This window comes from Zingiber officinale, chromosome 5B, assembly GCF_018446385.1.
Source record: "Zingiber officinale cultivar Zhangliang chromosome 5B, Zo_v1.1, whole genome shotgun sequence".
Taxonomy (NCBI): domain Eukaryota; kingdom Viridiplantae; phylum Streptophyta; class Magnoliopsida; order Zingiberales; family Zingiberaceae; genus Zingiber; species Zingiber officinale.
In genome coordinates, this window is record NC_055995.1 from 57,810,671 (window position 1) to 57,832,000 (window position 21,330).

Genomic DNA, 21,330 nt, shown 5'->3' on the forward strand with positions numbered 1-21,330 from the left:
ACTCGGTTGGATCGAGTACAACTATAGGCATTCTTCCAATGGTTGGAAAGATAGGACATAAATCACATTTATATTAATTCTTGGGCGTATTAGCCAAAGCTAATTCAAGTTTTAATATAACTGCGGATAATGATCCTATAAACAAGAGTTGCATTGAGATGTAATTGGTAAATCGTTACCTACCGATCATACTAAATCTTGGGCGTATTAGCCAAAGCTAACTCAATGGTTAGTATGATGTGGATCTTGTCCCACATAAATTATAGAATTTAGTGGGAGCATCATTTAGTTAAAGGCCTAATTAAATGATTTAAAATAATATGATATTTATTTTCTGTATTTTTCTGTTGTAGATAACCATGACGTCAAATACGAACACTTTCTCCTTGCGATCTGTTCTTGAGAAGGACAAGCTCAATGGAGTAAATTTCTTGGACTGGTACAAGAATTTGAGAATTATTCTCACCCAGGAACGTAAACTGTACATTCTGGAGCAGCCCATTCCGGAGGCTCCTCCTGCCAATGCCCCGCGAGCTGACAAAGATGCTTATAAGAAGCATCAAGATGATGCATTAGATGTGTCCTGTCTAATGCTCGCGACCATGAACTCTGAGCTTCAGAAGCAACACGAGTTAATGGGCGCTTACGATATGGTTGAACATCTTCGTCAACTGTATCAAGGACAAGTGAGGCATGAGAGATTTGAGATCTCAAGGGCACTGTTTCAGTGCAAGATGTCTGATGGGGCTCCCGTAGGCCCATATGTACTCAAAATGATTGGGTATATAGAAAACCTACAGAGGTTGGGATTCCCGCTTGGCCAAGAGTTGACCACTGACCTGATCTTGCAATCCTTGTCGGATAGCTATAGTCAGTTCGTTCTAAACTACAATATGAACGAAATTGACAAGCCACTGCCCGAGTTGCTCAGTATGTTAAGAATTGCTGAGATAAACCTTAAGAAGGCTAAGCCCCACTCTGTTCTGATGGTTCAGAAACACAAGGGCAAGGGCAAGCCCAAAGGCAAGGGAAAGTCCCAAGCCAAGGGCAAAGGCAAGGAACTGAAGCTTAAAGGAGGGGTCGCCAAGGATGCTACCTAGTTCCACTGTGGTCAAACCGGGCACTGGAAGAGGAACTGCAAGGTGTACCTGGAAGATCTTAAGAAGAAGCGAAGTGAGACTTCCACTTCAGGTATATATGTAATAGAAGTCAATTTATCTATTTCTTCATCATGGGTATTAGATACCGGATGTGAATCTCACATTTGTACTAATGTGCAGACGCTGAGAAATAGCAAGGCATTGGCGAAGGGCGAGGTGGACCTACGCGTAGGCAATGGAGCACAGGTTGCTGCTGTTGCTGTAGGGACTTATTTTCTATCTCTGCCCTCTGGGCTTGTATTAGAGTTGGATGATTGTTGTTATATGCCTGCATTAACTAAGAACATAATTTTAGTTTCTTGTTTGGACAAGAAAGGTTTCTCTTTTATTATAAAGGACAAATGTTGTTCTGTTTATTTAAAAGATATGTTATTGTAGTGCACCTCTGATGAACGGACTCTACATTCTAGACCTTGAAAGCCCTATCTATAACATAAATACCAAGAGGTTCAAGTCAAATGACTTGAATCAAACCTATCTCTGGCACTGTCGCTTAGGTCATATAAATGACAAGCGCTTATCCAAGCTCCATAAGGATGGTTTACTGGACTCATTTAATTTTGAATCTTATGAGACGTGCGAGTCATGCCTACTAGGCAAGATGACCAAGACTCCCTTTAGTGGGCACAGTGAGAGAGCGACTGACTTGTTAGGTCTTATATATAGTGATGTATGTGGCCCTTTCAATGTCGCTGCTAGAGGCGGTTATAGGTACTTCATCACATTTACTGATGACTTCAGTAGATATGGTTATGTGTACTTGATGACACATAAGTCAGAATTCTTTAAAAAGTTCAAAGAATTCAAGAATGAAGTACAGAACCAGCTTGGCAAGAGTATTAAGATACTTCGATCAGATCGAGGTGGAGAATACCTTAGCCATGAGTTTCGTGACTACCTAGCTGAGTGTGAGATTCTAACCCAACTCACTCCTCCTGGAACACCAAAGTGGAATGGTGTATCCGAAAGGAGGAATCGTACCCTATTAGATATGGTACGATCTATGATGAGTCACACAGATCTTCCGACATACCTTTGGGGCTATGCTCTAGACACGACAGCTTTTATACTCAACCGAGTTCCATCCAAGGTCGTGATAAAGACACCATATAGGATATGGACTGGGAGAGAAGCCCAGGTGTCTTTCATGAGGATTTGGGGTTGTGAGGCTTACGTTCGACGTCAAGTCTCAGACAAATTAGGACCCAAATCCGACAAGTGCTACTTTATTGGATATCCCAAGGAAACTAAGGGATATTACTTCTACATTCCCAGTCAGCACAAGGTAGTTGTGGCAAAGACTAGGGTCTTTCTAGAAAGGGACTTTGTTTCTAGAAAGACTAGTGGGAGCACGTTCGATCTTGAAGAAGTTCAAGATGCAAACAATAGCACTGAAGCCTCGATGGAAGTTGAATTGGAACCACAAAGTGTTGTGGATGATGTTGTTCCACAAGGAGTTGTGGAACAACAACCAGTTCAAGTAGACATACCTCTTCGCAGGTCTGATAGGGTACGTCGTCAGCCTGAGAGATACTCATTTCTCTTGTCTGACCATGATGGCGTTGTGCTCATATAGGATGAGCCTACCACCTATCAGGAAGTTGTGATGAGACCAGATTCCGAGAAATGGCTAGAGGCCATGAGATCCGAGATGGAATCCATATACACCAACCAAGTATGGACTTTGGTTGATCCACCTGAAGGGGTAAAACCCATTGGGTGTAAGTGGGTCTTTAAGAGAAAGACTGACATGGATGGACTTATCTATAAGGGTCGCTTGGTAGCTAAAGGTTTCAAGCAGATTCATGGTATTGACTATGATGAAACCTTTTCTCCAGTAACGATGTTTAAGTCCATTCGGATCTTGCTTGCTATTGCAGCTTACCATGACTATGAGATATGGCAGATGGATGTCAAAACCGCATTTCTGAATGGAAACCTACTCGAGGATGTGTACATGACACAACCTGAGGGTTTTGTAGATCCACAGCATACTAGCAGAGTATGCAAGCTGCATAGGTCCATTTATGGACTAAAGCAAGCTTCTCGGAGCTGGAATCTTCGATTCGATGATGCAATCAAATAGTTTGGTTTCATCAAGAACGAAGATGAGTCTTGTGTCTACAAGAAGGGTGTAGGGGATATAGTTGTCTTCCTCATATTGTATGTGGATGACATACTACTCATTGGGAAGGACATCCCTTTGCTTCAGTCTGTCAAGACCTGGCTAGGGAGTTGCTTCTCAATGAAGGACTTAGGTGAGACATCCCTCATTCTAGGGATACAGATCTATAGAGATATATCTAAGAGATTGCTTGGCCTAAGTCAGAGTACATATATTGACAAGGTACTCCTTCAGTTTGCCATGCAGAACTCCAAGAAGGGATTTCTGCCAATGTCACATGGCGTGAGTCTTTCAAAGACTCAAGGTTCCTCTTCTAGAGAGGAGAGAGACCACATGGATCAGATCCCTTATGCCTCAGCCATAGGGTCTATCATGTATGCCATGCTATGTACTCGATCTGATGTCTCGTATGCTTTGAGCATGACGAGCAGATACCAGTCAGATCCAGGTGAAAGTCACTGGATAGCGATCAAGAATATTCTTAAGTATTTGAGAAGGACTAAAGAATATTTCTTGATATATAGAGGCAATGATGAGCTAGCTGTAAAGGGTTACAGTGATGCCAGCTTCCAGACCGATCAGGATGATTATCGATCGCAGTCAGGGTTCGTATTTAGCATAAATGGTGGTGCTATGAGCTGGAAGAGTTCGTAGCAGGACACAGTAGCTGATTCTATGACAGAGGCCGAGTACATTGCTTCATCAGAGGCAGCAAAGGAGGCAGTTTGGATCCGCAAGTTCATCACTGAACTTGGGGTGGTGCCCAGTATCGCTGACCCTATTGAGCTCTAATGTGACAACAATGGAGCTATAGCACAGGCGAAGAAACCTCGCTCACACCAGCTGTAACACCCATGAATTTTTATAAATACATGAGTATTATTCTCATTAAGAGCATGGAAATAAATAAAAAGAATAAGAGAAAAAGAAGAGTAAGAAACAAAATAAAAATAAGAGGTAGGAGGTGGAGGCCAAGGATTGAACCTTGAACCTCCCACCAATAATGGGGAAGATTAATGGCATGATCACCACTAGGATAGAGAGTAACATATGCATAGGAAGGAATAAAAAAGTTAGTTAAAGGAGAGAAGAAAAAAAAATAAAGCAAAGAGCAAGAGAAAACCAAATTGCTCACCTCTTATCCCTCTTGGTTAAGAGAAGGAACAAGAAGATGGCAAGTTGTCTTCCTCACCCTTCCCTCTCCTCATTTTCATGGGAATCAAGAGAGGAGTAATAGATAAATTAAGGGAAAGATTAATGAAGGCATAAATTTCCTCTCATGATGAATAAATAGAAAAATGAGAAGTAAAGCTCTCATTTTCCTCATTCTTCCTCCTCCTTCCTCCTTTTCTTTTCTTCACCGAGACTAGGAGATCCTCCAACTCTTTGATCCGAGCACTAAGTCAAGTTCTTCTCCAAGGAAGCTAATTTCCAAGAAGAAATCTTCAAGTTCTAGCCCTCCCAAGCAAAGGAAATCAAAGGAGGCATAAGAAGAAGAACCTTCTTCCTTCCTTAACAACTAGAACACTTTCCTCCTTAAGAAAAACCACAAGCGAAAGGATGTAAGTTCCCCTCACCTGTGGTACAATAGCTATGTGATTGTTATGTAAAAATATTGCTTAAAAACCTAGGGTTGTTTCATGAGGGTTTCGGCCAAACAAAAAGAAAGAGTTTAAAGAACCTTGAAAACCAACTAAGATATGTTCATGATGTTGCTTATGTTATGTACCTTATGGTAGGAGGGTTAAACTAATATTTTCATGCTAGAATGTTTGGTTAGAACATAAATTTATGAACTTAGATTTTCGGCATAGAAGGAACAAAAGAACTAGAAGATCTCTAAACCTAAACCAAGCATGTTCCCTTGTTCTTATGATGTGTACCTCATGATAAATGGTGTTGTTAATGTTTTTTTCCCCCTTGTATGTCAACTTAAACTTGATTCCATATTCATGTACATTCGGCCATGATAGAGTTGAGGGCCTAGAAGGGCTTTAACCTAAAAATTTAAGCATGCTATGATTCTCATAAGACAAGATATGAAGCTAATATGACATGCCATGATCTTAGGTTAAGTTGAACAATATTTCTTATGTATATGATGATTCGACCATTTTAAGACTTGAACCCTAGGAAAGTTTAAAGCAAGTCTAAGATACTTATGATCTACTTGATGAAGAGATATGAAATAAATTAATGTTCACATGTTGCTTGAAACTTGAATCCTTGTTCTTTAGCATTTGGCCACAATTATTTTTAAGACCTAGGATGCTTAAATTTCTAAACTAAGTGGTCCATGTTATTCTTTGAAATGAATTCTAGGAAAGTTCTTATGGTCTTCATGCTAATATGCCACTAGAAACTTAATTCCCATGCTTACAAGATTCGGCCACATTAGGTTAAAAGGCTTGAGAAGCTTGAAACTTAGACTAAAAGTACTTATGGTGATTCTCATGATATGTATTGATATGTTAGTATGAAGATCAACCTTTTCATGTTGCTTGTAACCTAGAAACATGTTGCTAGGGTTTCGTCCATGTTAGGGTTAAAGGCTTAGAGAACTTAGAACCTAAATCAAATATGCTCAAGTGGTTGCTTATGGAATATGATATGAAAATTGTTAGGGTTGTTCATGCTTGTATGTTGTTAATAACCCAAAAGGAGGCTTAATGAGTTTCGACCAGGTTATGAAAAGGGACCTAGAAAGCTTGGAACCTATACCTAACATGCTTAAGATGCCTCTTATGTCATAAGAAATGATAGATTTTTAGGGTTCATATGTTCTTTTGTTGCTTGATAACATAAACCATCTCTACATGTTTCGGCCACCACTTGTTACTAGGGTTAGAGACCTAATTGTGTTCTTCCATGAACTTCACATGCAATGCTTTATGATATGTGGAGAGTATGACATGCTTTGATGTTCATTTATATATGTTAGGTCCTATTCATGACATGCTGTGTGCTTGATTTCATGATATGTTATGTGCTCATTTTCATGATATGCTGTGTGCTAAATTTCATAATATGCTATGTGCTTATTTTATGATATGTTGTGTGCTTGATTTCATGATATGCTATGTGCTTATTTTCATGATATGCTGTGTGCTCAATCTCATGATATGCTATGTGCTCAAATTCATGATATGCTATGTGCCTAAACTCATGATATGCTATGTGCTCAAATTCATGATATGTTGTGTGCTTAAACTCATGATAGGTTGTATGCTTAATTATGCATGTGTTCATGATATGCTGTGTGCTCAAAATCATGATATGCTGAGTGCTCAAATATACATGCTTTAAGCTATGCCTAAAAGAGTTACTTCCCTATAAGTGGGATCAAGAGCACTCTTCATGATATGAATATGACATGAGTGATATGGACTATGTAAATATGACATGCTATTTTACTTTTAAGGCTTGTACCAAGGGTGGGCTCCATAAGCGCCCCGAGGTCGATGGACTAAGAAACGGGCCTCGTTAGGGATGGGCTCCTAAGTGCCCCTAGGTCGATGGACTAAGAAACGGGCCTAGTATATGCCTTGTAGGGTTCAAGACTTGCTACCTTGAACCTACTAGGACGCGCGCATTTATGTACATGGTACAAGCCGGGATCCCCTCTTATGTTGAGATTATGTTTAAGTATCTATACTATACGTTTTAACAAGACATGGTGCATGTTTTAAAAGTTCACCTTGCATATACTTTATGAATATGCCATGATGAGTATGATGATCATGTTATGATATGCCATGCTACCTTGTGTTTATGCCATGATATCTATGATTGTGCTCATGATACGTATGATGATCATGTATGATATGCTATGATACTTTATGCTTTGATAGATGCTTTGTGATTGTTGACATGCTATACGGATTTTGTGAGTAGGAAAGGAACTTACTGAGCCATGAGTGCTCACAGCTTACTTTCTTGTACCACAGATAAGGGCAAAGGTTGGATGAGCTAGGGGAGCAACGGGAGGGGCTAGCAGGATGTGTGTGGTAGTGACTGGCTAAAGAAGAAAAGACCTGCTTTCATTAAATATGAATTGTGCTTAGTTGATATTTTTATGAATGTAACTCCATGACATTTTATCATGTTAATTCCTATATGTCTTGAAATAATGTAAAGTATGACATATGGATTTTATGTTTCAAAAATTTACAAGAAAGACTTCCACTGTAATAAGTTAATAAGTTGTTAAGTAGGGTAAAGTAACCCCCATGACCTTAGCAGGAGGGGCGGGGCGCTACACCAGCGGACCAAACACATACTACGGCGCTTCCATCTCATTCGAGAGATTATCGAGAGAGGAGATGTGAAGATTTGCAGAGTACCCACAGAGTCTAACATCGCAGATCCCTTGACCAAGACTTTGGCACAGAGAAAGCATGATGGTCACACTAGGTCATTGGGGCTTAGAGCCTACACTGATTGGCACTAGTGCTAGTGGGAGATTGTTAGCAAGAGCCCTAGAGCCAATCATTTGATGATTGTATTATGGACTTATTTTATTATATTCTTATATAAATAAAGGCATTTGTTTGGGTTATTATACTTACTTGTATTGGTGCCAAATAAACTAAGTATAATAGCGTCCTTGAGTAGAGGGTTCTTACCTATATCAATCGGTTAGTTGAACCGATAGTGAGATGATATAGGGAACACTACTCTTAATCATTTCTAGTTGAGTATTAACATTCAGGGACAATATTAATGCAATAAAACTAGCATGTAGGTCAACTCGATGACTTGATCTCACAAGTCATGGATATAGAGATATCAAGTTGACACATGGGTATGCATTGGAGAATGTATACTGAATGACCCGCCATGAGAAAGTATCATGGATCGTTATATGAGTGTCATATTCTTTCTCATATGGCTATTAGTATGACTACTAGTCCTTAGACCTGAAGTCACCATGGATCCCTACGTACGGAGTTATGTACGTTGGTTTCGTCAAACGTCACCTGTAACTGGGTGGACTATTAAGGCGATTACTGGGTATGTAACGAATTATGTAGAGGGATGTGAGTGATGTAGATGGGATCTATCCCTCCTATATGACGGGAGAGACATCGATATTCTTGATAGAGTGAGACCACAAAGTGCATGACCATGCTCAAATGAGTCAATATGAGATATTGATCTCATTTGATTTAGTGAGTCTACTTGGAGTTCAAGATTTAGATTGGTCAGAGGATGACACGGTCTATGCCTCACATTGATCAATCTAGATGTCTAGGATATAAGGACACTTGTCATATATTGTGAGGAGTCACAATTAGTAGTCACAAGGTGATGTTGGATCTCAACATTCTTGTAACTTGGGTAGTAATGATGTGTTGCTAGATACCGCTCATTACTTATGCTCCTAAATGGGTTTAGGGGCATTGCCAATGTTACAAGAACCTATAGGGTCACACACTAAGGACAATTAGATGGAGATTAGGTTCATATGATGAACCAAGAGGATTAGATTCATGTGATGAATCAAATTGGATTAAGAGTAATCCTAATTGGGCTAATTGAGTTGGACTCAAGTTGATTCATGTGTTCAATGAGTCTAATTTAGATTATGACTCATTGAATCAATTTAATTAAATGAATTAGATTCATTATATTAAATTGGCTTGAATTAAATGGTTGGATTAGATCAACCATGAGAGAGATTAAGTCAAGTTTGACTTGACTTGAGAGGAAGAGGAAGAGTCAAGTTTGACTTGACTTTATGCCACATCATTTGTGACTTGGCATTAAGTGGCCAATGTTGATGTGCCACATCATCATGTTTAGCACATGTGTGTGCCACCTCATGGAGGTTACAAATCTCTTTAATGACCACATTAAATGAGAATGGGAGTTACACTTCCCATTGTGGCCGGGCACTTTTCATAGTGAATGAGATTGATTTTTTCATTCAAGTGAATTCAACTCATCTTCTTCCTCAATCTCTCCTTCTCCTCTCCCTCTTCTCCTTGGCCGAACCACCTAGGTGCTAGCACACCTATTGTTTGGTCTTCTCCACCTAATTAGTTCGTGTGGATACTCATAGAGAGTTGTCTACCTTGACAACCTGAGTTCTGGCATCTCCTTGGACAAGCGGGACTCACGAAGGGCACGCTACAAGGGTAAAACTCTTTAACATATAGTTCTAGTGTAGATCTATAGGTTGGTAGACTCGTACTCGTAGTTTTTCGAAAGTTTTATTCTTTGCACGGATCCGATGGCGGTGTTTCAGGGTTTCCGTGACTCGAAAAAGTGATTTTCGTGGCCCGAAAAACCCAACAGCTCCTACTCCACGGTTGTTCGTAAGGTGGATGATCCCGATTTGTCGGTGGATGACTCCTCGAAAACCTCTAGCTAGCTCGAGTAGCTCCTTGTAGGTGGAGAAATCTCACCATAAACTCGCAAAAGCTCTTGATCACTCAAAAAGACCTTAGAGACTCTAATAGGGGTTAATCACCTCTATTTTCTTCAACCATAGCCAAGCACCCGAGCTCTCTTAAATAGAGCTCGGGAGGAAACACCTAGCTGTGTTTCCCGTCAACAGTCGGCTATCAGTCGACTGATGAAAATACCAGTCGACTGCTACAGTAACGCTACAGTATGCACTGCATTTTACCCTGGGTACAATCTCTCATGCACTCATCCTTGCTCGCACAACCTAGACCTAGTCTTCTAACTTCCTCCATCAACCTCGCGTCCCATATTGCTATGCCGTTGACACGTCTGACTAGAAAGGGCATGAAGTTCACGTGGTCAGAGGCTTGCGAGACCAGCTTCCAGGAGCTGAAGCGGAGATTAGTATCAGCACCAGTTTTGGTTTTACCTTCTGGTGATGACGGGTTCGTACTTTACACAGATGCATCCCTTCAGGGCTTGGGCATTGTTTTGATGCAGCACGGTAGGGTAGTTTCCTATGCTTCTCGTCAGTTGAAAGAGCATGAGAAGAACTACCCAGTACATGATTTAGAGCTAGCCGCTATTATCTTTGCTTTAAAGATTTGGCGACATCATCTTTATGGTATTACTTTTGAGATTCTTACTGATCATAAGAGTCTTAAATATATTTTCACACAGAAGGAACTCAATCTCCGACAGAGGAGATGGATGGAGTTCCTGAAGGATTACGATTGTACTATTAGCTACCATCCAGGTAAAGCTAATGTGGTTGCTGATGCACTTAGCAGGAAGTCCAGAGGGACTTTAGCTTGTCACCGAGTTTTAGTCACGGACTTGATTCAGGGATTCTCCGAGTTGGGCCTTGAGGAGCAGGGACGGACAGAGCAGGGTATTCTTGTTACTATGGTTGCTCAGTCGTCGATCAGGATGAGGATTCGAGAGGCCCAGGCCAGAGATCAGCATTTACAGTTCATTAGTAGCCAGATAGCTTCCGGACAGCAGACCGAGTTTACACGAGATGACGAGGGTATTGTTTATTTTCGAGGCAGATTGTGTGTACCTCAGTCTCACTCGGTCATGGAGGAGTTACTTCAGGAGGCTCATCGTTCTAGATTTGCTATCCACCCAGGTGGGACCCGTATGTATCGTGATTTGAGGCGTTCCTATTGGTGGAACGGTATGAAGAAAGACATCGCGGAGTTTGTAGCTAGATGTCTTGTCTGTCAGCAGGTGAAGGCTGAGCACCAGAGACCATCTGGTTTACTTCAGAGGTGTTGGATTTTTCGGGCTGCGAAAATCGCTTTTTCGCGTCGCGGAAACCCCGAAACTCCCTAGCCAACGGATCCGTGCGAAGAGTATAGAACAAAATTTTACATGTACGAGTTTACTAACTAGATCTACACTTAGATCTACATGTTTAGAAGGTTACCCTTGTTGCGTGCCTTTTTGCGAATCCCGCTTGTCCAAGGTGCGCCGGATCTCGAGTGTGTTCAAACGTACACACCTCTAGTAGTATCCACACGAACAAGAAGTGTTCTCTAACACTCAAGGATGGAGAAGAGAACACCACAAGTGTGCTAGCACTTCTTGATGCTCTTGGATAGGATTGGAAGATGAAGAAAGGAAAAGAAGAGAACACACTCCTCTAAAAACTCTATGTGACTTTCACTAACCTTTCTTCTTAGATTAGATTCACTCACCTTTCTTCTTCCTTGCTTGAAACCCACGACAATAGTAGCAAAGGAGGAGGAAGAACCCAAGGAAGAAGATGCAACAATAAACACACATCAATGCCACAAAACAAAACCTCTCCACAAGCATTAGTGTGGCCGGCCACATCTTGTAACCCCCCATTTAATGTGGTCGGCCACATTAAGTGAATGGGATGTGTAACCTCCATGAGGTGGCACACCATAATAAGGTAGAGATGATGTGGCAAGATTAGTCATGCCATGTAGGATGAGTCAACCTTCATGATGTGGCAATACATCAAGTCAAACTTGATGTTTCAACCTCCATTTGGTCAAGTCAAAATTGACCAATTTTCTTCCTTGTTGAGTTAAATCCAACATTTGATTCAAGTCAATTTTTAATTTAATGAATCTCAATTCATTAATATAAATTGACTCAATGAATCAAATTTAAATTAGACTCATTCAATAATTGAATCTAATTGAGTCTAACTCAACAAGTCTAATTTGAATTAATCCGAATCCAATCTTTGGTGCATCATATGAACCTAATCCAATTGGTTCATCATATGAACCTAATCTCTATCCACTTGTTCTTTGTGTGTGACCCAATAGGTTCTTGTAATGTTGGCAATGTTTCTAAACTCCTTTAGAAACATAACCAATGAGCGACATCTAGCAATACATCATTGCTACCCAAGTTACAAGAATGTTGAGATCCAACATCACATTGTGACTACTAATTGTGACTCCTCACAATATATGACAAGTGTCCTTCTATCCTAGATATCTAGATTGATCAATGTGAGGCATAGACTGTGTCATCCTCTGATCAATCTAAATCTTGAACTCCAAGTAGACTCACTAAAACAAATGAGCTCAATATCTCATATTGACTCATTTGGGCATGGCCATGCACTTCGTGGTCTCACTCTATCAAGAATACCGATGTCTCTCCCGTCATATAGGAGGGATAGATCCCATCTACATCACTCACATCCCTCTGCATAATTCGTTACATACCCAGTAATCGCCTTTATAGTCCACCCAGTTACGGGTGACGTTTGACGAAACCAAAGTACATAACTCCTTATGTAGGGATCCATGGTGACTTCAGGTCCAAGGACTAGTAGTCATACTAATAGCCACATGAGAAAGTATATGACACTCATATAACGATCCATGATACTTTCTTATGGTGGGTCATTCCGTATATATTCTCCAATGCAAACTCATGTGTCAACTTGATATCTCTATATCCATGACTTGTGAGATCAAGTCATCGAGTTGACCTACATGCTAGTTTTATTGCATTAACATTGTCCCTGAATATTAATACTCGACTAGGAATGATTAAGAGTAGTGTTCCCTATATCATCTCACTATCGGTTCAGCTAACCGATTGATATAGGTAAGAACCTTCTACTCAAGGAGGTTATTATACTTAGTTTATTTGGCACCAATACAAGTAAGTATAATAACCAAAAACCAAATGCCTTTATTTATATAGAATATGATACAACAAGTCCATAATACAATCATCAAATGATTGGCTCTAGGGCTCTAGCTAACAATCTCCCACTAGCACTAGTGTCAATCAGTGTAGGCTCTAAGCCCCAATGACCTAGTGTGACCATCATGCTTCCTCTGTGACAAAGCCTTGGTCAAGGGATCTGCGATGTTTGCCTCTCTGGGTACTCTGCAAATCTTCACATCTCCTCTCTCGATAATCTCTCGAATGAGATGGAAGCGCAGTAGTATGTGTTTGGTCTGCTGGTGTGAGCGAGGTTCCTTCGCCTGTGCTCACTACAACAAAATCGCTCATAGACATCAGTGGAACAACAACGGTTTTAGGCTAAAACCGATGTCTTTGAGTATTTTACACCGGTTTTTTTAAAAATCGGTGTCTATGAGCGCAGATTTTAGCTCATAGACATCGGTTTTTTAGGCGATGTCTATGAGCGCCCTTTTTTTGGTTAATAGACACCGATTTTAACTTCGGTTTTTAAAATCCGATGTTAATGAACCCAAATAATATTTTAATTTTTCCCCACAAGCCAAAATCTGCACACTGTGAATTCCCTCCAAACCTAAATTTTTATCCCGCCCTTCCTCCGCGCGACATCTCTCTCGCGATAACCTAAACCTCCGACCATCAGACCATCCGACCATCTATCTCAGCCTAAACCTAAAACTCCGACCATCTCTCTCAACCTCATCTCCCTCTTCCCCCTTTCCTAGATCCTCTCCCGATCAGGATCAAGACACGACGAACTTGCTTCTCCGTCCAACCACACCGCATCTCCTCCAACTCCTCCATTTGGTTGAGAAGAGGAGGCCTTGGTAGCGTACAGCATTACCACCCGCGCGTCCAGAGCCACCGGCACCACCTCCTCTGCCACCTCCGCGAACAGCGGGCTGAACCACAGCAGATACGACTCCCGGCACGTCGTCCCCTCCGGGCACACCGCCAGGCCCCCCTCCACCGCCAACAGCCGCCGCATCGTCGCCGCGTCTCGTCCCCTGTCCCGGGTCAGCCGCACAGTCCGCATCGGTGCCAACGCCTCCGACACCCGGCTATGTATGGCCACACCGGCCTTGACCATGTCCCTAATCGGCATTGAGAAGCTACAATGCCTTTAATCGGCACAGTGCCTAGAAGCAAAAATTGGCACGGGCTTTGTCTCTCCTCTTCATTTTTCTTTCTTTTTTTCCTCTCTCGCATGACCGACGCCCCCAAATCTGCCTTCTCGTGATCTGCTCCAAGCGGCGACAACAGCAACTCCGACGGCGTTTGAGAAGGGCAACTCAGAGGAGGACGAAGCTGGCCTTCAGCATTTACTCCGGTGAGGATCCCTCTTCTCCATTTTCCCCGAATTATCCATCAACAGGCGGCGGATTTAATTAGGGTTTTCACCGGCGTGGTTGCGCCGGAGGATTCCCTCATCTCTGATTTGACCAAGTCTGAAATCCCTTGCCGACGTGGTAGCGAGAGCAGGGAAACTCAAAGGAGGACGGAGCTGGCCTTGAACATCTTCTCTGGTGAAGCCTTACTGAAATCCAACACTGAGGCTGTTGTGGACTTCCACGAACGTGGTTGCGAATGCTGGCATGATCCCAGCAACTTCAATCTTCAATTCTGGCAGCAAGCTTCATTTCATCTCTCTGCTATTCAACTTCGCGTAGTTTGTGTTGGTGGAATCAGTAGATCAGAGGGTGAGGACAGTAATTTTTGTGTAATCTGTTGCTCTTCACTGAAGTGTTTAACTGCGGGAAGAACCAGCCATTATGTATCATTGTCCGGGATCAGTTTAGTCATCTGTATTGCTGTCCACCGGCGTTGCTGGTTCCATCTCCGGGCCCCCTTGTGACAAAGGAGGTAGTCGATTGGAGTTGATCGCGGAATAGTGGTTTGGATAGTTAGTTTATTTTCCTATTGAATGTTTCATGTTTAGTTGTTAGTTTACTTTTGTGTTTAATCTATGTGTTATTTCCTTATGATACATGTGGAGTGTTTAGCTTTACTTTGTTTAGTTTTATTTATGTATGATTGTTAATCTTGTATCATAGGGTGACAATGTGATACATGTTTAGCTTTTATGCATAGTTAGGTTTTATTTGATTGTTGTTAAGTTGATTAGTCAATTGTTTTTTGTTTAACTGTTGCTTTCTTTATATATGGCCACACCGGCCTTGTTTAACTATTGCTTTCTTTATGTATGGCCACACCGGCCTTGACCATGTCCCTGAGAGCTCTCTGTTTGTCAGGCCAAGAGATGACCCCCGTGAAGTAGCAGCCCTTCACCACCTGCAGCTCCGCCCCCACCTCTAAGTACTCCTTCAAGAATCCCTCCACCATGAGCCTCGGCAAGGTGGTGAGCACAACAGCTCGCCTCCCTTTCAGCACCTCGCATGCATGCAGATGGAGGTTCTCCAAGAAAATTTTCGGCAGCACAGTCCTAGCGATCAGCCGCAGGTCCCCCATCCTCAGCCCGCAGAAGGTCACGAAGGCCATGATCCTCATCCCAAACTCGTGCTTCCCCAAGAGACACAAGGCAGGGGAGAGCGCGAGGAGGAGGAATTAGTATAACCAATCCTCTCGTTTCAGAGTAATATGATTATAACTTTCTTTTTGTTTGAGGTTCACATCCTTACTGTATAAATAATTTTTTGATGATATTGTATATTTATGACTTATCTGATTATTTCTTTCAACTTGCTACTGTGGACCAGGTATTTTCCTTCTCATTTGCACCTTATGGTCTTTGAGTTGGTAAAAAACTCTCTGCGTGTGGTTCAAGAATGTTTTATGAATTCTGATAAGAATGCCCCTCCTGTTAGAATTATTGTCGCTGATGTGATTGAAGATGTTACAATAAAGGTACGATACCAATAAATACTTAATCTTCAATTATTGTTATTCTGCTTGGTAAGCAAGATTGCAATACTTCAAGAATAAGAAAGGATTAGTTAAAAATTCATGCTGTCTTGGCAAGTTGCAGAATTTGAATTTAACACAGAATACTAGGTACTCTAGAAAATAGAAACTATATGTAGTGAAGATGAAAAATATGAATTTAAATTATATTTTCTTTGGGAATTCTTGACAGTTACTGATGTCTTGCAGGCATTTTTTATTTCTTGAAAAGTGTTGATACTGCAGAACCACCAGATGTAGATTTGCAAGACAGAGAACAATTATACATTGAAGAACATAATTAGACTAACTCCTCACTCTTTAAAGTGGTTAATCAGATTTATCAGAAAACTATTACAAATGAAAGTTAGGGAAATTCTCAAATATTTCATGAATTTGGGGCTCACTGCTACTGGTTATTTTTAAACCAGACAATGATTATGTGAAATCCAAGAGTCTTCCACTTTGTCTATATCTGACTATATGCATACAAGAATACGTCAGAGCCTGTTGAAAATCTTTTACTGCCAACATGTATATCAGCATCTGCTGTTGATACAAGTATAACACCCGGATAAATGCAAAAAATTTCTAATTTTTGTAATTTATCTTCTTCTTAATATCATTAAATTATATCTTATGGCATTTCTCTGTTTGTTAATACTCATGGTTCGAGGAATTTCTTATAACACCCTACTTAACCAGATATACACTTTTAGACCCCCATCTTCATGCACATGGCTAACTGTAACCCGCGAGGTCTTCTGACTTTGTGTTTTTCAGTTCAGGGTCTACTAGTTTACTTATCTCTTCTGGGTTTTGAAGATACTTTGTGGCCTGTATAACATAGAAGAACAATGAGCCGTGGATATATAGCATGAATCTACTAATATGAATCACAAACTGTTGGATCAAGAAGGATATATCTTGAGACTAGCGAACCCAAAGGGCAAACAATGTTATGTCTTTTCCAACTAATGAATCTCCAAAGGGAAGATAATGTTGAAAGAAACTTGTGATTTGTAGCGAGGCTATGGTTTCCTCAGTTGGGATGTGATAAGGTAGCTAAATAGAGGTAATACAACCTTTAACTTACCCTGACTATTGTATGAACTGATTAGAGGGCTTGTTGAGAATTAAGCTTCTAAACTACATGGAACAAATGATTATCGGAAGTTTGTAGGAAATAAGAACAAATTTGGGTTTATGCCCTCAGTATCTGTTACAAGAAGCTGATGCTATTTTTGAGTATCAAATATTTTCAAATATGCATCTTACCCAATTTATCAGACACCCTCTTTCCTTGCAATATGGAGGTCTTCCACTGATTATTTCCAGTAAAACTACTCCAAAAGCAAAGATGTTAGCTTGAATTTCCATTTCTTGTTGCTCTCGAGGAACATGGGCGGCTGATTTAACCCTAAGAAAGGCATGGCGTTTGAGGGTTCTATCTTCGACGTCGGGCCGATTTTTGAGTCCTATGGCGTAGCTCACGGATAGGCAGGTCGATTGCTCGATTTTTGAGTTGGCCATCATCATCATCTCCTTGTTGCTGGAGAAGGGACTTCATCATGTCCGGGAGGTGAGTCAGAGCTTCACTTTGTCTGATATGTGTTTGGGTATTTTTCTTGACAGGAAAGTTGCTCAGGAATTTATTTTTTTTACTATAATTTTTAAAGGAAAATTATGAGGCGTTTGTCTCAATCTTGATCTATGTATGTATGTATTGGGGAAAAAAATCTAAACTATCTTGATCAGGATGAACTTGGTTTGCGAATACAAAAAGTTGTTTTGCTTTGTTGTTTCTTTGGGAGTTATCAGTAACATCAAGAAATTAAATGAAGCGAAAGCGGTTTCTTTATGAGTTATCAGTCAAGTTTCACGAGGAAGCATGGTTTTATAAATTCTCAGTTTATATCTTAAAGATTAATCATTTTTCAGTTTCTGGAATGTCTGGGGCTGCAAGTGAGAAATTGTCCTGATAATTTCATACTTCAGATCCTTGAATGGCTTATCTTTTTCCTAGCTTGGAATTATGCTACTCCATCTTGTCCTGCATTAGCATCATTTTCTCATATGACTGACAGTTACATCTGCTTTGACTTCGTTGTCAGTGGTTTATCAAGAGGCAAAAGAGAACTCTTTTTGAAGTTCTTGAGAAGGTGAAAGCCGGTAAAACCAGAAAGTTCATACCTAAATTGGAGCACTCTTTCGACGTGCATGGTATCCGGAATAGATGAATTACTGTAACTCTGTGATCCATTGTGGTTTTCGCAGAGTTGATGATTCTCGGCTTCATCTCCTTGCTGTTGACATTTAGTCAGGACCAGATCGCGAAAATCTGCGTGCCAAAGGCAGTTGCAGATTCTATGCTGCCATGTCGCCCTGATGCAGAGTCAACTGGCAGAAATAAAAGGCGGCTGCTCGCGCTGGTGCTGACGGAGTCACACCTGAAGCGCAAGATTTTAGCTGTTGGTGGTTCAGTGGTTGAATGCCCCCCAGTGAGTAGTGCACAGCAACTTCCAATTCTCTGATTGTTTGGTTGAAAATAATCTATTGTAAACAAAATCTAAGAAGCTTTCACTAAAATGTTCAGTTGCGATCACTTGTAGGAAAAGGAGCAACTGATTACTGCCACAGGCTTGCACCAGTTGCACATTCTGATCTTCTTTTTGGCTGAGTTTCATGTGGTAAATAGTGCTCTTATAATGGTCCTTGGAAGAGCAAAGGTGAATCTGCAGTGATAGAGTAGTGGATTACATTATGTATCATTCTGAATAATTCCATAGCATTGCCTGAGGATGATTTAGTTTAGCTGTTGCAGTATCCACTTTGCATTGATAATCTTCTCTTGGGCAGATACACAGATGGAAGGACTGGGAAAAGGATACGACATCGGCTGAGTATGCCTTCACGACTGGTATATATATGTTCACTATTCTTTGTTTTTTTGTCCCAGATTTGCATCCTTGGATCCTAGTTTGAGTGGTAAAAGTGCAGAACCAGTATATCGTGATGCAAAAGGTTTGAGTTCTCTGACACAGCATTGAATTTGAAATTTTTTCATGTACATTTGGAAGCCCAGATTCTACCGGTTTTGTAGTTTTATATTTGCATGTTTCTGACTGCTGAGTGACTGAATTATTTTCTGCAGGGAAAGCTATTTCAAAGGAAGAGCTACTGAAACCAAAGGAGGAAGAGAAACCAAAGGTATTTTTCACACACTTCATCTTTGATTTGGTGGTCATGTTTACCATACGTGTCAGTTAATTCCCAAGAGCTATATTTTTTTGTTTCACTTTTATTGTTAGCTATATGAGCACAACATGCTATGCTTTTGATTTATTATTACAGCTATTTATCAGAAAGGAGAATTATTGGTACACTTTTGATTGTTTAATTATAGGCTCTCTTAGTTGGAAGCAAGTGTAGTGCTGATTGTGTAGGAGTGATTTGTAACCCTTATTATTATTTATTAGTTTTTGCACAATTTTTTATGTTGGATCCATTGCTGTCTAGTTGATTTTTATTTGCTCTTTTTGTTTCTTTAAGTTCACTTCCATTTGCAATCTCTTCATATATTAGTGACTAATGGTTGGTTGCTGTTCCTGGATTTGTTATAGCGCTATTGGTTGTTTCTACTAAAGAAAGTTAACTTTTATCAGGAATATTCTTCTGTGATCTTCCTACACAATTGGGAGACTTTGTAAAACCAAAGTAACTAATTTATTAGGTTGAAATGATAGATAGATGAGTGATCTCAGTCTTGGCATGACTAACATTTTTTTTTTTATGTTCAAAGCCTTTCATTTTGTTTTGTATGGTTCTCTCTAAGAGCATGGACCTAGTTATCTTTTGACAGCTGAATATGATTCTTTTACTTCATTTGTAACTGCAAATTCAACTTTCTGATACCTTGTGAATCACTGAAGATCCTTATTGCAAGCATTGAAGTAAGCATTGATGTGGTTGAGATAAATGATGAATAGGTCTCTTTTTAAGCATTCAAATTAGTCATTTTGTTACCTGGTGCTCTTACTACTTTTTCAACTATGATTTTTGGTCTTGATTTACTAATATATTATTTATGTGTTTTTACAGTTTACAAATCTGTATTTATGTGTTTTATGTGACCGTAAAGTACCTCTTAAACTTAAAGGTAAGTTCTATAAAACAGCAGTTAGACCTGCTATGTTATATGGAGCTGAATGTTGGGCTATGACTCGAGCACATGAGCAGAAGATGAGAGTTGCAGAGATGAGGATGTTAAGGTGGATGTGTGGACATACGAGGATGGACAAAATAAGAAATGAGAGCATTAGAGAGAAAGTAGGAGTTGCATCTATTGAGGAAAAACTCAGAGAGACACGTTTAAGATGGTACGGACATGTACTTAGACGACCAATAAATGCTCCAGTTAGGCGATGTGAAACTATGATAAACATGCATATAAAACGAGGAAGAGGAAGACCAAAAAAGACTTGGTTAGCAACAATAAAACAAGATAAAATTTATTTAAATATAGATGATGATATAATAGGAGATAGAGCTCAATGGCGTAAAAGGATTCATACAGCCGACCCCACTTAGTGGGAAAAGGCTTGGTTGTTGTTGTTGTTGTTGTACAAATCTCAAGTACTCCAGAGTTGAAATTGATGAAGTGCGGTTCGAGTGGGCTGAATGCAGCTAGATTACATTTTAGACAGTTGTACCTTGATGTGTTAACAGAATGTTATACTTTGATTTTGATATCTATTAGCTAGCTTTTGATGTAAAAAGAATGTTTGGGTATTTTATGGATATTGTTGTAAGAAGATTATTTATATAATTTGTGAATATTTGTGTATTTTATGGATATTATTGAATGAAGAATATTTGTATAATTTGTGAATATTTGTATTTTTTTTTTGTTATTGTCGGTTATAAAATCAAATCTGTGCTGTTAAAAAATATACATATTACATCGGTTTTCCACCGATGTAAAACCGGTGTTATAAAGTAATATTACATCGGTCATTTACCGCTGCCAAAACTGGTGTTATTAACATACAATATTACATCGGTTTTACACCGTTGATGAAACGGTGTCGTTAAGTGATACTACACCGGTTAATAACCGATTCGAAGACCGGTGTCGTTAAGTGATACTACACCGGTTTTAACCCGATGTCTAAAATGGCAGACTTTTAACATCGGCTTCATAGACATCGGTCGAAAATCAAATAGACACCGGTGGAAAACCGATGTCTATTAGCGATTTTGTTGTAGTGGCTATAGCTCCATTGTTGTCACAATAGAGCTCAATAGGGTCAGCAATGCTAGGAACCACCCCAAGTTCAGTGACGAACTTACGAATCCAAACTGCCTCCTTTGCTGCCTCTGATGCAGTAATATACTCGGCCTCTGTCGTAGAATCAGCTACTGTGTCCTGCTTCGAACTCTTCCAGCTCACAGCACCACCATTTATGCAAAACACGAACCCTGACTGCGATCGATAATCATCCTGGTCGGTCTGGAAGCTAG

The 21,330-nt window shown here is 40.2% G+C and overlaps 1 protein-coding gene and 2 long non-coding RNA genes across 3 annotated transcripts; 2 read left to right on the forward strand and 1 right to left on the reverse strand.

Annotated features, from left to right (window-relative positions):
* The first annotated feature begins 13,968 nt into the window (after positions 1 to 13,968).
* On the forward strand, positions 13,969 to 15,007 carry LOC121984424. The gene is made up of 2 exons (XR_006112895.1): positions 13,969 to 14,236; positions 14,380 to 15,007. It is a non-coding gene; the product is annotated as an uncharacterized LOC121984424 (long non-coding RNA).
* Positions 15,008 to 16,597: 1,590 nt separating this feature from the next.
* Positions 16,598 to 17,210, reverse strand: LOC121984425. The gene is made up of 2 exons (XR_006112896.1): positions 17,086 to 17,210; positions 16,598 to 16,644 (listed from the first exon to the last, which is right to left on the reverse strand). It is a non-coding gene; the product is annotated as an uncharacterized LOC121984425 (long non-coding RNA).
* Positions 17,211 to 17,903: 693 nt separating this feature from the next.
* Positions 17,904 to 19,018, forward strand: LOC121984423 (MLO-like protein 7). Its single transcript, XM_042537349.1, has 4 exons — positions 17,904 to 18,308; positions 18,420 to 18,536; positions 18,667 to 18,831; positions 18,962 to 19,018. Exons 1-3 carry the CDS (start codon positions 18,090 to 18,092, stop codon positions 18,790 to 18,792), a joined length of 462 nt encoding a protein of 153 aa, XP_042393283.1. The 5' UTR covers positions 17,904 to 18,089; the 3' UTR covers positions 18,793 to 18,831; positions 18,962 to 19,018.
* The last annotated feature ends 2,312 nt before the right edge of the window (positions 19,019 to 21,330 follow it).

Excerpts from the sequence above, each read along its gene's own strand:
- LOC121984423 (XM_042537349.1), top strand. The coding sequence starts at position 18,090 with ATGATTCTCGGCTTCATCTCCTTGCTGTTGACATTTAGTCAGGACCAG. Across the intron at positions 18,309-18,419 it reads CAGTGGTTGAATGCCCCCCA|GAAAAGGAGCAACTGATTAC; the intron begins GTGAGTAGTGCA and ends GATCACTTGTAG. Across the intron at positions 18,537-18,666 it reads TGGTCCTTGGAAGAGCAAAG|ATACACAGATGGAAGGACTG; the intron begins GTGAATCTGCAG and ends TCTCTTGGGCAG.